Source organism: Epinephelus lanceolatus, chromosome 16, assembly GCF_041903045.1.
Source record: "Epinephelus lanceolatus isolate andai-2023 chromosome 16, ASM4190304v1, whole genome shotgun sequence".
NCBI classification, from domain to species: Eukaryota; Metazoa; Chordata; class Actinopteri; order Perciformes; family Serranidae; genus Epinephelus; species Epinephelus lanceolatus.
Genome location: NC_135749.1, coordinates 17,528,064 through 17,543,630, shown reverse-complemented (window position 1 = coordinate 17,543,630; position 15,567 = coordinate 17,528,064). Strand labels below are relative to the sequence as shown.

The 15,567-nt window shown below is 40.7% G+C and overlaps 2 protein-coding genes across 3 annotated transcripts in view; one reads left to right on the top strand and one right to left on the bottom strand.

Annotated features, from left to right (window-relative positions):
• Nucleotides 1-1,481: 1,481 nt before the first annotated feature.
• Nucleotides 1,482-4,945, top strand: LOC117263953 (lens fiber membrane intrinsic protein-like). Of its 2 annotated transcripts, none has more exons than XM_033637701.2 (5): nucleotides 1,482-1,715; nucleotides 2,411-2,619; nucleotides 3,182-3,331; nucleotides 3,441-3,575; nucleotides 4,568-4,945. In XM_033637701.2, the coding sequence occupies exons 2-5, from the start codon at nucleotides 2,445-2,447 to the stop codon at nucleotides 4,627-4,629; spliced, it is 522 nt and encodes a 173-aa protein (XP_033493592.1). In that variant the 5' UTR covers nucleotides 1,482-1,715; nucleotides 2,411-2,444; the 3' UTR covers nucleotides 4,630-4,945. The 2 variants fall into 2 exon arrangements, with proteins under 2 accessions (XP_033493592.1, XP_033493591.1); XM_033637700.2 differs by lacking the exon at nucleotides 1,482-1,715 and adding an exon at nucleotides 1,828-1,956.
• A 6,694-nt stretch (nucleotides 4,946-11,639) lies between these two features.
• tinagl1 (tubulointerstitial nephritis antigen-like 1) overlaps nucleotides 11,640-15,567 on the bottom strand; it is a 30,290-nt gene continuing 26,362 nt past the window's right edge. Inside the window, exons 11-12 of the mRNA XM_033637148.2 lie at nucleotides 14,395-14,440; nucleotides 11,640-13,185 (exon numbers count right to left, since the gene is read on the bottom strand). Coding sequence (XP_033493039.1) covers nucleotides 13,018-13,185; nucleotides 14,395-14,440 — 214 coding nt within the window. The 3' untranslated portion in view covers nucleotides 11,640-13,017. The remainder of the gene's footprint in view (nucleotides 13,186-14,394; nucleotides 14,441-15,567) is intronic.

The following is a 15,567-nucleotide window of genomic DNA, read 5'->3' as shown; positions in this document are numbered from 1 at the left end:
ACCTGTTCAGTCAGGAGTCATCTGATGGGACTCCCACTCCTCTGTTGCCCTGGGCTCCAGCCAGGAGTGCCAGCAACAGTTTATTATGAACACACTTGTCTGACATTTACATTTTTAAACAGTTTATCCAGAGAAGCTTCTCTAAAAAAAAGGCCCTCCATGCATACAGAACTACTACAGTCTCATTGGTTGGCCAACAGTGCCTTCACCAGAGCAGCTGGACCTTAGGTGCCTTGCTCAAGTGCCTCCTCAGTGGGGGCCATTCACTGCTTACCATAACTGCCCTTTCTTGTTTATTTCTTTTCACAGACTGAGACTGAACCATGCTCTGTCTCGTGCTCACACACACACTCAGACACATGCAGACAAACAGAATCTCCTACAATCTCTCACATTACTCACAACCTGTTTGAACATTATGTACATAGTATGTTATGGATTGTATGTTTGTCTATGAAATACATGACCTGAACAGTTTACTTTTTGTGATTGCCTCCTGGAAAGAGTGTGTCAGCTTAAGAGAGAGCAATATGTATACTTTGGGTTTTTTTGTGAGTCACATTAGTTGATGAAAATGTTCACTTTTTTCTTCAGCCACAAAATGACCATTTGTATATCAATTAGTCATCAAGAAAACATACATACCTCCATGAAAAACAGTGAACATATTGATTTATTGAGTGATTGACATTTACCAAAGAAAACCATATCAGAACATCTGTTATCAAACTCTCTCACAACTTTTGCAGTATACTCCAAGTCTCATTTATCCCGCCATATGCTCAGTATTTCCCATCACTTGCATTTCTGCTTCAAAACCTTAGTATTTGAATCTGGCTTTGAAGAGAGCGCAGATATGTTTCACTTTCAGTTCAGTTTTAAAAAGTACGGTTTAAGCAGGATTCATGAGCATATGACTGGAGAAATGAGACTTGGTTTTTACTGAATGAGTTGTGTGAGAGTCTGTAAACACATGTTTGATGTAGTGTTGCTGTTGTTTAATACAGACCCCAATCAATTGATGAGTCAATATGTTCGCTGTTTTCCATAAGGCATGCGAGAAAAACAAACTTTCTTCACAATTCAAAGTAACACGGGGAGTTACATATGATCAATTGAGTGCAGTATTCCTTTAAGGTGTTGCTCAGCAAATAAAACATATATTTGATCTTAGTTAAGACAATCCTATAGTAGTGGCAGAGAGACACTGCGTGTATAGAGTGCTCCCTCTATATGTGTCCCTCCACACCGCCGCAGTGTGACAGCACTGAAAGAAAAGCGTGTTTCAGCATATTGCATTGACACACACAGTCCTGCATACCTATGCATATCCCCAGTTCTAGAGCACACCATTTACAAACAAACAAAAAATCCCCAAAAAGAAACATGGACCACCACCACCCCTTTTCCAAGGCCCCACAAACCCAGCATAGACACACACAGTCAAATGTACGGGGTCACATGCACCGTGGCCCCTACAGTGTCTCATTCAAGTGCATCCCACACAGGGAGACAGACTGCTGCAAAGGATTTTGCTTTCATCAACAGAAAAACCAGGGGACAACTTTTTGGTTGTAGTATTGTCTGTGACTCTCTCTCTTTCCCCCCAAGTGAGCAACAGCTCTCTTTCTCTTTCTCTCTCTTTCCCCCTCCACTCGTTTCTATCTCTACCTCTGAAAGGTGGGCAGTAGAGAGGGTGCATTTCCAGAAACAAGGTAAGGGATCAGATTTCTGGGTGTTTTTTGTGTGTATCCTAGTGCAATACATTGTAGCTTATGATGACTGTGATTGGAAAGAGGCTGGCAGAGTCAGATAAAACCTCATTACTGCTGAACAAACACTGGTGTGACAGGAGGATAGGGAAGGGGAACAACGACAAACCGTAACATCAAAGCTTTTACAGTGGTCTTACTTTGCATCTGCTCAACTAATAGTGATGTTTCCACTAAAGAAGAGGTAAATATGTTTGATTTAAAGAGTGTGTTACTTACAAATCAGGGGTTCAAGCAACTATTCGTTGTTGTTTGTTTCATTAATAAGTGGTTGTCGTTATGTTTATGATTGGCTGGCAGTATATGTGGTTTTCAATCGGAGCTCCAAGTCAAGTATTTAATTTCACTGAACTGATTTCACTGTCACAACCATTTCTTGATGGATACTTTGTGAACTGTTGGCAGACTTTGTATGAGTACTAATACATTTTTAAAGATGTTATTGTACAAGTAATGCAATGTCGTGAACATATTTCAGTGTGTTAATTTTAGCTATTATATATCCATCCTCTTAAGCTGCAGGACTTGAAACAGTATGTGTGTATGTTAAGTGTGAAATGTCTTTGACTTTGTCACACTGTAAGTACGTGAACATGTGTGTGCAGTATTAACTTCCATTTTTCCTCACTACATCACAGTTGCTCTGCAGCGGCCCCATTATCTCAGCTCAAGATGTACAGCTTTATGGGAGGGGGCCTGTTCTGTGCTATTGTTGGTAATATCCTGTTGGTGGTCTCCACTGCAACGGACTACTGGATGCAGTATCGCCTCTCTGGAAACTATGCCCACCAGGGTCTGTGGAGGTACTGCATGTCCAACAAGTGCTACATGCAGACTGACAGCATAGGTAAGGACACTCAGAGACCCCGGCCTACAATTTCAAAGTCCCTATATATTTGAGCACCAACTAGTCATGGATGGATTACTGAGCGGGCCTACTGCACACAGGCCCAAGGGCCCAAAGTGTCAGGGGGCCATCACTTGCAAAATGTCTCTGAAATTAACATTTTAGGACCAAGGGGAGACTCAAAATGACCACAAAGAGATGTAGGAGGATTGTAAAGAGACAGAAAATAACTACAGAAACAGGCAAAACAACCATGAGGAGACACAAAATGACAAATAAGACACAAAGTACCTCAAAAAGAAGGCTCCCATGTGGAGGGGCCCTCTTAATCTGTGCCCAGGGGCCCACTGTTTCATGATCTGCCTTTGCAGCTAATGCAAGAGACATGCCTTTTTATTTCAAGTGTGACAAATGTTATTTGATGCCACATCCTGCTCAGTCTTGTGCATCTGTTATTTGGAATTAAAGGGGACTATATATATAAATAGACTATAGACGATATAAAGAGGTTTACGAGGATGGCGTATTTGATTGATATTGATTTCTACCTGTTTCCTTCCAGCGTACTGGAATGCCACCAGGGCCTTCATGATCCTTTCAGGGATGTCATGCTTCGCAGGCATCATCGCTGGCATCATGTCCTTCTCTCACTTCTCCTCCTTTGAAAGGTTCAACCGCTCCTTTGCTGCAGGAATCATGTTTTTCGTCTCCAGTGAGTCTTGTTATTCCTGAATTCACACACACACACACACACACACACACACACACACACACACTTAGCTTAATAATAACTAGAATATAACTCCCTTTTCCCCTCTTAGCTTTCTTTGTTCTGCTGGGTATGGCCATTTATACTGGAGTGACGGTCAACTTCCTGGGGAGGCGCTTCGGTGACTGGCGCTTCTCCTGGTCATACATACTGGGCTGGGTGGCCATGCTCATGAACTTCTTTGCAGGTGAGAAAAGACAAGGGCCAGGGGGCAATCTTTGGCCAGACATTTATTATTATCATTATTACTCAAAGTTGTGAGAGAGCTCAGAATAAGCAATAACCACAGAAGGTACCATCAAATATTTTTTGCTTTTGCTTTTCTTTTTTTGCTACACATTTTGACATCATATCTAGTCCCACTGATATTGTATGAATACAATCTTAATAAATATTCACAGCCAGATTGTTTAAAGGTCCAGTGTGAGGGATATATTAGCAGAAATTGAATATGATATAATAAGTATGTTTTCTTTGGTGAAAAATCACTTGAAAATAAGAATCATTGGGTTTTTGATACCTTAGAATGAGCTACTTATATCTACATAAGAAGCGGGCTCTTTCCCCAATGAGTTCATTCATTCGTTCATTCATCCTCTTGAGGGTCACGGGGGGGCTGGAGCCTATCCCAGCTGACATTGGGCGAGAGGTGGGGTACACCCTGGACAGGTCACCAGACTATCGTAGGGCTGACACATAGAGACAGACAACCATTCACACCTACGGACAATTTAGAGTTATCAATTAACCCCAATCTGCATGTCTTTGGACTGTGGGAGGAAGCCGGAGTGCCCGGAGAGAACCCACGCTGACACGGGGAGAACATGCAAACTCCGCACAGAAGAGCTCCCACGCCCGGGATCGAACCGGCAACCCTCTTGCTGTCAGGCGAGAGTGCTAACCACCACACCACTGTGCCACTCCCCAATGAGTCTGCCATATTATTTCTACAGTAGCCCAGAATGGACAAATCAAACCTCAACTCTAGATGGGGCCATTCACGTTTTCACATCGGCCTCTGTAGTTCTCCTGCGCTCTTGGCACATTGGAGAAGTTTAATTTCTGCAACCTCACTGTTAGATGCAGCTAAATCCTACACACTGGACCTTTAACAACTGCTAGTAGACTGCCAAATGTAATCTGTTATCCATCACCTAATACACTGTGTCTGTCTTGCAGGTATTTTCTACATATGTGCCTATAGAATGTGTGAATGCAGGAGAGGAACCGGCCCACGCTAGAGGGAGACAGACAGTTTGTTTTTAAAAAAAAAAAAAAAAAAAAAAAAAAGGAGGACAATGCCACTTTGAATTAAGGGCAACCAGAAGGCGGTGCTGACTGATCTACTGAAGAGATGACGTTGGATGCTGCTCCCAGAGGCCTTTGACGGTCTGCTAGACATGTCTCCTAAAAGTCATATTCTTGCAATATGGATATTTTGGGAGTAATCATGATGATAGCAAAGAGGAAGTAACGGTGTGTCTGTAAAGGGATATTGGTATTATTTAAATTTCTCATGACTGTAATTTGACACATTCAATAAAACTGGTCCTCGAATGTTAGTGTGATGTTTGCAGCTGTACTGGAAGGCCACCAGAAGATGGCAGCACTAAAGCACTCTGCTCAAAGTATGAGAGCAGAGTGCTTGGATTTGAAAAGGAGGGATGTGGCCATTGCATTACAGGATGAGATTCAGACTGTTGAGAAACATCAATCATTTATTTAAAGTCCTCTGACTCTTTACATCGGAGCAAATTCAGCATCACAGACAACCGAAATAATGTCTCCCCTCAGGGAATGCTTTCCAGTAGCAGGCGTAATATATAGTGGGAAAGTGTGTAATGTTGAAATATTAGTCTACACAGCAGAGAACAATACATCAAAAGTATACAGTCCATATGTTTGTCTCAGGATTCCCCCTGAGGCTATTTGATTTGGTCTTGCTTCGGTACTTTTGACAAAGATCCCCCCAAACTATGGATGGTCTTTATTAGGTTGTTTATGGGAAAGTGTTTTGCCTCTGGCAGCCAACATGTTTGTTGACATCCCCTGAGTACACTCAAGTACAGACAGCACATGGAAAACTGGTGTTTGTGTCTGCGTGTGTGTGTGCAGAGCAGGCACAGCACAACCTGAGGAGAAGATCATGTCCCAGGACCGGGGGGGAACCAGGGTGGGGTCTCCAGCCACTGATTGTTCCACTGCCTCTGTCTTTAATAACCACTTCCTCCTCTTTCTTGGTACTCATCCATTCCTCACCATCAGCTGGGAGGAGAGGAGCAGTAGCTGCTGGGGTAATGAATGCTTTGGCTACTTGGTGACGCAGAAACAATGAGAGAAATGTAAACAGTCACCGGACAGATCCCTTGATCCAAGTTTCCATACTTGGTCGCTGTGGCTGCTGTGATGAGATAAGCTCTGTAATATTGTGTGCTCCTCTCCAGATTCTTTCATAACACACTCTGAAGCCTTCGCAGAGGCCAGGTCCTAATAGCCTGTGGGATGACTTGGCGAATGTTCACATTTTAGCAAATCGACTAAATGATTTACAATATTTATTTACTGCAGATACACAATGGGAGATTTTATAGAGCCAGGGTTGTAAAAATTGAGGACGTGGGAATGGTGGTGGTGGTTTCATTAATCTGTCGCTTCACACATGCACAAAGTAAACTGTGAGAAATGATCATAACATTTTTCAACACTACAAGGAGCTTGTATGAGCACTTTTTTTGTGAGGGATTATAGTAAAAGATTTAAAAGGATTAATAGTTTCCAGGTCAAAGTCCTGGTGTTGTAATCATCTCAGAAAATCATACGAAATTATAAGTATTGGATGACGTTTAAGTGCTATAATATTATTTTACCCAAAACAAGGGAAGCAAATGACCAATAGCATATTTTAATTACATGTTTTTACATAAAACATAACTTTATTTACACAGCAAAACACATTTTTTTCTGGGCATCGATGTGGTAAGAAATAAAATATGAGATTATTTTTTAAGTAGTGACATTTTCTATAGAAAATTAGATTCCTATCTCAACAGCAGGACATTTTTAAGCTTGTAAAACTGCACCAATAGATATTTTCTGCCACGTGTTACCAAGAGAAACCAACCAGAACAAATGTGTACTTACGGTTGAAGTGTAACTTAAAGTGAGCTATACATATACTCCTAATCTCATTAAAAAGTTTCATAGGTGAGCGATTCAATGCAGGAATGCGAGGTTAAGATCACCCCTCCGAGGCATGCCGTGCTGGACGCAGCAGGTCTGTTCAACCTCTTATTAGCCGAAGTTTGTAGAACATGACGTCGGTGATAACACCTGGTAGTTTTCACTGACAGAGTCTGTTGATATACTGTATGTGATGATTCGCTCAATGTGGCTGATTTTACAGACCTGCAACTTCTCTCACATCAGTTCACTCTCAGTTATAACACTGTCCCTGTCTGAGGCAGATGTTCACCCAGGTGTTTATGTGGGATACAGACATGCTAAACACACTCACACACCAAAACAAATTTAAGGAGGGGAAAATGGAAAGTATATTTGTGTTAAGAGTGAAGATTGGATTCTTTTTTGTAGAGAGTTTAAAAGGGAACACCACTTAAATTAAGAATCCCAATATGTTGTTTCAGTGGCTCAGGAAAGTTCAATAAATATTTGTGGCCATGAGTTACTCGCTCTCAAAGCCAGAGAAGAAAGTCTCAAACGTTTAAAAGTGTAAAGTCTTGAGCTGCTCCATAGACAATGAACAGGAGCCTGGTTTTATGGAAGCACTGAATGTTTTTCGTTTTTATACTCAAATGAGCTTTATGAGTAGTGTTGTAGTGTTCTCAGTTCTGAAACAGAAAATGTGCCTATATACTCAGATCATTCCTCTGGGTGCTTACATGGACACGAATAACTCGTTCAAGAGGCGTATCCCTGTTATGATCATATCCGGGATATGTTTTTGACATGAGCACAGAGAAATCAGTTTATTCATATTCCCCGTATGGTGCCTGTGATGCCTTTAAAAACAACATGGGAGATGACAGAGGCAGGAAATATTAAACATGACACTGTACATTTGATAGTACTTAACAACTTAGCTGCTAATTTCTTCTCAGCTCTGATTGCCAACAGCTGTTTGCCCTAAGCGCACTTTCTCTTTTTCTTTTAACCACAAAAACCTACTAGTTACCCACTCAACATTATTACTGAAAGCAGCTACACTCCTCGTATAACACTGTCCTCCACAGTGGCACCAGTCTCGGCCTGCCATTATCAAAAGACAAAATTCTGTTTCTTGAGAAGTGAGACGCTGCTGTTGCCGCCATTTATTTTTTTTCTGTTACATAACTTACTGTTAATTAGTTATTTATGCCTATGGAAACACAGTCGGTGTTATCTTAAACATCTTTCCCAGTTCGTTGTCTGTGGAGCAGCTCCAGACTCAATACTTGATGACATCACAAATTTGAGTTTTAGCACTGTAGTTTTTGGATTTTGGAAAGAGTCGTTCATGTTTACTAATATTTTTGGACTGTCTTAGACCATAGGGAAAAAGTATGAATTTCGACAGTGGGCCCAGTTCCCCTTTAATAATTGAATTTAATATTTAAAGTTAATTTTGTTGTGTTTTTAAAGAGATTTAGCTGAGAGGAAAACACACGTACACAAGAAAATAGACAAGAGACACTGTAAATTGTCACGTCAGTTAGTCTGTGCATTATTATTTTTGTCATAGTCATTCATACTGTATGACTACACGTAGCCAGACTTTCTCTTACATCACAAACTCACTGACGCCAGATCCATAGTGCTGCGTATACACTTCAATACACAAAATAAAAAGTCCATGAATCTGACATGATCTAGAAAACCAACTCAGACACATTTCACAATCAGCTCTTCCTCATCGTCTAAGCTCATAAATTACACACAAAAACATCTAACACTTATTAAATATACATTCTGTTCTTGGTTTTTGTGACAAAGCTCACAAACTTAGACGCATCGAAATTAAACAACCATTATGATTTTTGATCATCTGTGTGCCACAATATATTTTGTGCCACATTATGATGAAAAAATAGATATTTACATCATCAAAGTTTGTACAGTACAGTCTCAGTATTTTGAATCTGCTGACCTATCTGTGTGGATCTTTGGTTTCTAATTAGGTCAATGATAAGATTAAGAGCTTGTATGTTCTTAATTTTTTTATTCTAATTGTTTAGATTCTGATATTATGATGGATTATGCGCACTCTTGGGCTGTGTCTCCCACTGACTGATGGTCAAAGTTATTGCTCTCAGTGATGGAAGAGTATGCTGACACAGCAGGACCTTATAAAAACTGTCCTCATCCCACCCGGCCTCGTCCCATGGAGCTTCCCCCTGAACACCCTGTACCCAGTCCCTCCCATTGTGGCTCACTGATCCCTGATGTTCCTAAAAATCACACACCTTCTCAACCATCTAACCTTCATACGTGCAGACTAAATAACACATTTTTCCCCCTGATAATATCACTTTATTTAAATACTTCAAGGATACGATACAAACAGGTGCAAGTGTTCACAACGAGACCGCGTGGTTTTGGAAAGACTTTATTGTGCCGCACAAGTGAACACGAACGTGGTATTGCATTTACTGCACACAATACAAGAGACAGAGAGATAATAAAACATTGCACAGGAAAACAAGAAATAAAAGTATATAATTTACACATCTTGTCATAAATAAAGTCTATAAAGTCATCAGTGAATATGGAGTGGGTCATTTTACATAAAATACACAACTTCTGAGTGGATGTCTGCTGCAGCTCCTGTTTTTGTTTTTTGGAGGAGAGGTTGTGAAGTCAGAGAATACTGTTGCTGAAAGTAAGATCGAGTTCTATGGAATAGACTTGGGTTTTGCAGAATATTGTTATAGTTATTATTGGTCCCACTGAAATGTATCTCTCAAAGTTATAATTAACATGGCACATATCGTGTTCCTCATGAACATTTTTTACCCCTCTTTTCTATAAATATTCAGTGTCATATGTAACATTTAGGTCCAGATAACAGTGAATCTTAATGACAGTTAATCAAACAGCAAAATAAATGGACACTGACAATAAAATACCTCATCTAGCTTTGGTCAGATTCTAATACTCCCCTCTGCATGGAAACTGTTTTTCTCAGGCCACTGATACACACCAGTTCATTCAGTCTGTAACCTGAACCAGGCTGTTCTCATGCACTGTTTTTACATATACCTTCAAAAAGTAAAGCACCAAAATCCGTATATATTCCACCTAATTATGAGTCAGTAATTCATGTATAACTCACATATTTGAGAGGGCTGTGATCACATGACCAACACACTGACTGGACTAAATAAAGAAGTAGTCCCTGTAAAGAGGGCTACTGGGAGAAGTTTTCCAAGAGGGCTTTTTTAGCAGAAAGAGATTTTGTGATTAAGGTGAGGAAAAAACTTGCGCTGTGGGTTAAAGTAAACAGATTTCTGTCAGAACAGGTTTTTGAGAGAAAGCCTACACAGAAAACTTCTCCCATGCGCATAAAGAGGCAAGTTGGGATGGTCACAAAACACGGGACATTCCCACAGGAGACTGGTGTTGAGAACCAGGTGACACCAAGTGAACTTTGACTTATTTTAAGGCACGTCGTCACCATGTTTCTTTTCCTAAACCTAACCTAACTTTACGTAACGTACGAAAATTTATATTAACGTCATTCCTGGGGCACTTACGCTTCATTTCCACATGGTTTTAAATGTCCTTATCTCCATATAGTATGTGCCCCTAGTGTTCACACAAGGAATTGCATCTCTTTAAGGATGGATTGGAACGCTTGGAAATTTAATTTTGAGTATTTTTCATTGTCCAATCTTGTGGAATATGCACATGGAGCATCACAGAAACAAAACCAGGACCAAAAATGCCTCGCAACGAATATGTAAGAAGGTTGGTCTGTCAGGTGTGTAGCCAATTTTGTCTTAAAGTTTTGTGTCTTTGTTAAAATACGCATGATCCACTATGCAGGAACTCTATATGTTACACAGCTAGCATGCTACCAATAACAGCTAGCTAAAAATGCTATCGAATTTTTCATTTTAAAAAAAAAAGTATAAATAAATTTGTTTTCATGAGAACTTCCTGTGGCAAAGTGTATATGATCTGTCCATGTGTACACGAGGCAAATTCCACACCAAAAAAAACAAATGGAAGAAGGAGTTTCGCAAACACATCAGCGATCACGCAGGTTCTCATAGGAATGAACAGACTTCAGGTGGACTCGCATACACGTGGAAATAAGGTGTAAATCGCTAGATGTCATACGAACCGTTGTATGAGGATACGCTACCTGAACTTGTGCATCTCACACTGTCGCTGCTCTTGAGAGGGTTATGACATATTTCCTAAGAATCAATATTAAAAGCTTCCCAATTTCTGGTGAGAATAAATTGTATTGACACAGTCAAACAAATCTGTGCACTTTCACTGAGGACTGCACAATAGCAACGTTAATCAATTGCGCAACTTCAGTTTTGTCCATTGATCTTTTTCTCTCTTGTAAAGGAGTTATAGCAACATGCCCACAGATGAAAATATATAAAAGAAGAACCTCCTTCTTTCTCCTGACAGAGGATTGTGATAATCACTCTGCAGGCCAAAGAGCTCAGTTTCACATTGTCCTTGGTGTTGTTTATTGTAAACCTGTCGTGCATCTCACGTTGACGGGCCGCTCTTCACCTTTCCATGCCCTCGCTCACTTCAGAATGAAAGCAAAGAGTCACATTGCATGAGAAACATGCAATAACCACTTATCTATCCACCACATTACACACTGCCTGTCCATCCAGACGTTTCTCTTTGCTTTTTATCTGCTTATACATGCCTGAAGGAGATGGACCTTAAAGATCACAAGACACGATGATATAGATATAGAAAAAGCCGTTTGAAGTTACAGCTGAAGCACACCAGGATGTAATTTAAGGTAAGTGGTAATAATACACCATGCTTTCCTTTTCAAGTGAGGCTGTGCTCCACAAAGATCTGAAAATCCCTCAATCAGCCCGCAATCGGTTGAAATAAAGACATCATAAAGCGGTGCAGCACAGAGAGGCACATGGCTGATAAGTCGCAACATGTTAAAGTTTTCTAGCAGAAAACAATAAAAATTAAAGTGAGAACATTAAACCAAAGAGCTCATCTGCAAACTGTGTGGCTTTCTGCATTAGTTAAAAGTGGCTTTTACACATTTATTACACAAGAAATGCATCAAACTAATACTGTAGCACAGACTGGACTTTAGCAGCAGCATCCCCACCTCATCCTCCTCACTGTGGTCAAACACTTACAACTATGTAGAAGCACAAGCAGGAAAAGCGACTGAGTGATGAGTGTGTTATGAAAGTTACTACATACAGTACATCGTAAAACAAGTAGTAAAATAAATCTTCACAATATAACTGAAACAAAAAAATAACTTCTTTATCTCAAATTGTAACAGTGTACACAGAACAGAGCAAATTAAGACTACTATTCACAAAAACTCTCAGTGGTCAAAACAACTCTGTTTCTTTAAGGCATTACAATCTTTCGGAGAATGCATCAGAGTTTTATCTTTTCAATCAGATGGTGGGGTTAAAAATGGCAGCACGGTTGTTATTTATATGTTTATCATTGTTCAAATGATGCATGTTTAATTTGATGTGCTGACACTGTTTAGACATGTAGAAGAAGGTTTAGCTTTTGTGTTGGGAGCCATTTTTAAGGTTGATCATTGTCGATGGCAGTGTAAATCCTCCTAAAAATCCCAAATCAGAGTTCTTGTAATCTTACACGTCACATCAACAAGAGTCTCCAGTGTCCGATTCTACGCTTTTTACTGGAATGTGTGAGAAACTCTTCTGCCTGCAGCTACTAACTCTGTACAAGTGTCCTCTCTGAAACTGAGGGAATGGCCCGAACTGTGCCTCCCTATAGCTGACAGGTAAATGTCAGTAAGGTCATCTATGATATATTATCGTGTTACACACGTCGGCTGGGTGTGTCTCTCTGAAAAGGTCTGATGTCTGATAATCTGGCTCTCGGATTTCCTCTTTTCCAAGCTGTCCCTCTGAAATTGTGTCTGTCTGGATTTAGAAAAGACTAAAGGTTCGGGTTGACAAAGAAGCACGGAGAAGAATAAAAAGATCGGTTTGAGCTTCTCTTTCTGTCACCACCCAACTTTGACATGAATGTGTTTCACCAGATGCTACTCTGAGGAATCTGGGAAGTGTGGTCTTTGGATGAGTAGGTACCTGAGGTGCCTGAATGTAAGGCAATGTAAAACAGCTTTAGCTTAGTTTGAGTTGTTTTTGGTGCCATAAACCTTGAGTTAAACGGACAGCGAGGAGGGTTGTTCTCTTAAAAGGGGCAAAGGTGAAGGAGAAGGGAGGTTGTATTGAAAATGAGGGTTGACAGGCTCTGGGGTTGATTTTGCGGCTGTCCCAGCCAGCTTGATGGATAAGGGGATGTGCTGAGACTCTTGTGTGTGGTTCTCCTTGGGGGCAGGGGGGTAAAAACCATCTATAGGTGGGATTATAAACAAAGGTCTCTGTGGAGTTTAAACATCTGTCGTGTCTCTAAATGTGACGGCGACGATGGTGGTGATGGTGGTTGTGCATGTCCTCCATCGTGATCCTGCCCCACACACCAATCACAAATGTTTCAATCTCACACTCGTTGTCCCCGCGGGCGATACGGAAGTAGCCGTTCTCTCCCCAGTTCTTCCCCCAGGAGTTGGCAGCAATCTGAGAGGAAAAGCAAAGTCAAACTTAGTATTAATAAGGGCAGAATTTAATTTGAGAATGCATATATAGCACCTGGTTACATTCATTCAATGGAAACAAGGCATGGGACAGTATGAAAATTTCATGTCTCGATTATCCTGGCCAAAATAATTGCGATTCACGATACTATTCCCATAATCATAAAGATATGCTTAAACTCTAAAAATGGCACTAAAATATACTGGATTTACTTTACCTTACATTTTGTTAAGAAACTAATATTGTTATTCTTTGAGGTTGGTGCATATGGAGTACAACCCAATTCATTTTTTAAAACTTTTCCATAACGTTTCCATATTCAACCCCTTTTCCTGACTTTATTTAAGTAGTTTTAAATATGTATATGTGATTGAATCACCAGGAATCACAAGCACAGTGTTGTTTCCAAATAACCAACCCATTAATAGACAACTGTTTGAACTATAGGCTGAGATTTAGTTGGAGACGACAGTCAGATGAAGCTGTAGTGTATGACTGTGACTCACCGCAGCAGCCTCCCGCTAAAGCTAACCTTAGCTATCCATCAGTAGTAACTGTCACAAGCATCATTTATCCATTTACTTCACTGACAGTGAATATTCAGAATGTCATGTGCCTCAAAGCGCAGTGTGAAAGCATGGGTTGATCCTTTGTGCAACAGTTTTTCAGCTTTTTCCTGCTTCTCTCCTGATGTGACAGGATGTTTCTTTCCCACAAAAGGGTGTGTGACCTTGTCGATGATGTGATGACACTCTGGTATGGTCTATGTGTGTCACATGACACTAGTGACGCTTCAACAGTCACACAGCGCAGCACTGGATTTTAAATTGGTGATACGAGGAAAGTATTTCACGTAACGTTAAGGCATGTTTGGGGATTTTTATGAACATATTTTTGTAAACAATGTATATTCAAAACTGTTTCCAGGAATTCTGTAACCATGAGAACACTGATTGTTGGTTGCCCAGCAGTCCCTTTGGGTACTGCTGGACACAATATTCATGATTATCCCGTTAGGTAAAATTCAGTGTTCTTCATTGCAATGCGCAAAAAATCAATATCACCCCATCCCTATTAACAAAACTATGAAACACTCCCTTTAAAATGTGAATTTATTCATTAGATAAAGCACAGTGTTCAAGACAGTTACTGGCTAAAATCTGGTTTGTTTTGCACACTGAAACAACTTACCCAATATTTTTTTGATGTCCCATCAAAGTTTCTCTCCTCTCCCCACCTGGCACACAAACAGAGAGGATGGTTACTCAAAGTGAAGAGCCAAACAACAGGACAACAAAATATCTTTAAATAGACTTATCAAATCAGCTGTGCCAGAGTTGAAATGCTATTTATAAAGGATGCCATCCAACAAACATGTCAGGTGTAAACACTTCTCAGGAATGTGCTCACCTAAAACACGCTTGGCATTATTTGATGAAGAAAAGCAGGAAGAGGTATAGGTAGTGTTCAAGAAGGGGGAAAAAACTTTCATCTTGTTAATAACAACATCCTGAAAACAAAGTATTTATGGCTGGACACCGCCTAGTTTCACTCCTACATCATTCCAATCCAAAGAACAAGGAGTTCCCCTTTTCCTCTGCCATTTCCGTACTCCAGACATGAAACAGGAAGGAGAGGGTAGGTTACGAGGAAGTGAACACCACCTCAATCCTGTCACAGACAACAACACAAAAAAATGCACAAATATACACGTGCAGGTCTGAACTTAGAGGCCTATCTTTACCCTCTGTCCTCGCCAGCAACTTTGTTCTCAGGAAACATTAGCAAAGGCCCATAAATTCCCATCATGCCTTGCGCTTTGGTCTTAGCTTAGCCACTGCCAACTTTTAGACGCCCGCCGTTTCTGCTTGTCATGATCAAAACATTCTCCCAAAGCCAATTCCCATCCTGTTTTTGCACTCCAGGCCTTTCGTTTCCCAAGAGACTCCCGGTGCCCAATCGCTTGTTATCTTTTATGAGGGAAAGGAATGCTGGGAAATAGAGTGGCTGGTCTCAGACTCTGCCAACTCAGTAGCCTGCCACCACAACACTGGCAGATAGTGCCAAGCTTCTATCAGCGTGTGTCTTTATTAGCCCGCGACTGGAGTCAGATGTCACATCGAAAAGAAGCAGACACGTTAAAAACAGCTGTGTAAACAACTACAATCTGAAATAGGCTGGACAGATGGGATTCATGTTTGTGACTGAGGGCACATTCACACCTGCCTGCGTGTGTATGTGTGTGTGTGTGTGTGTGTGTGTGTGTGTGTGTGGGTGGGTGTGTGTGATCCCATATGCATGCCTGCCTGCCTGCATATTTATTGGTATGGACAGAGCCAGACAGGATCGGACCACCGCTGATCT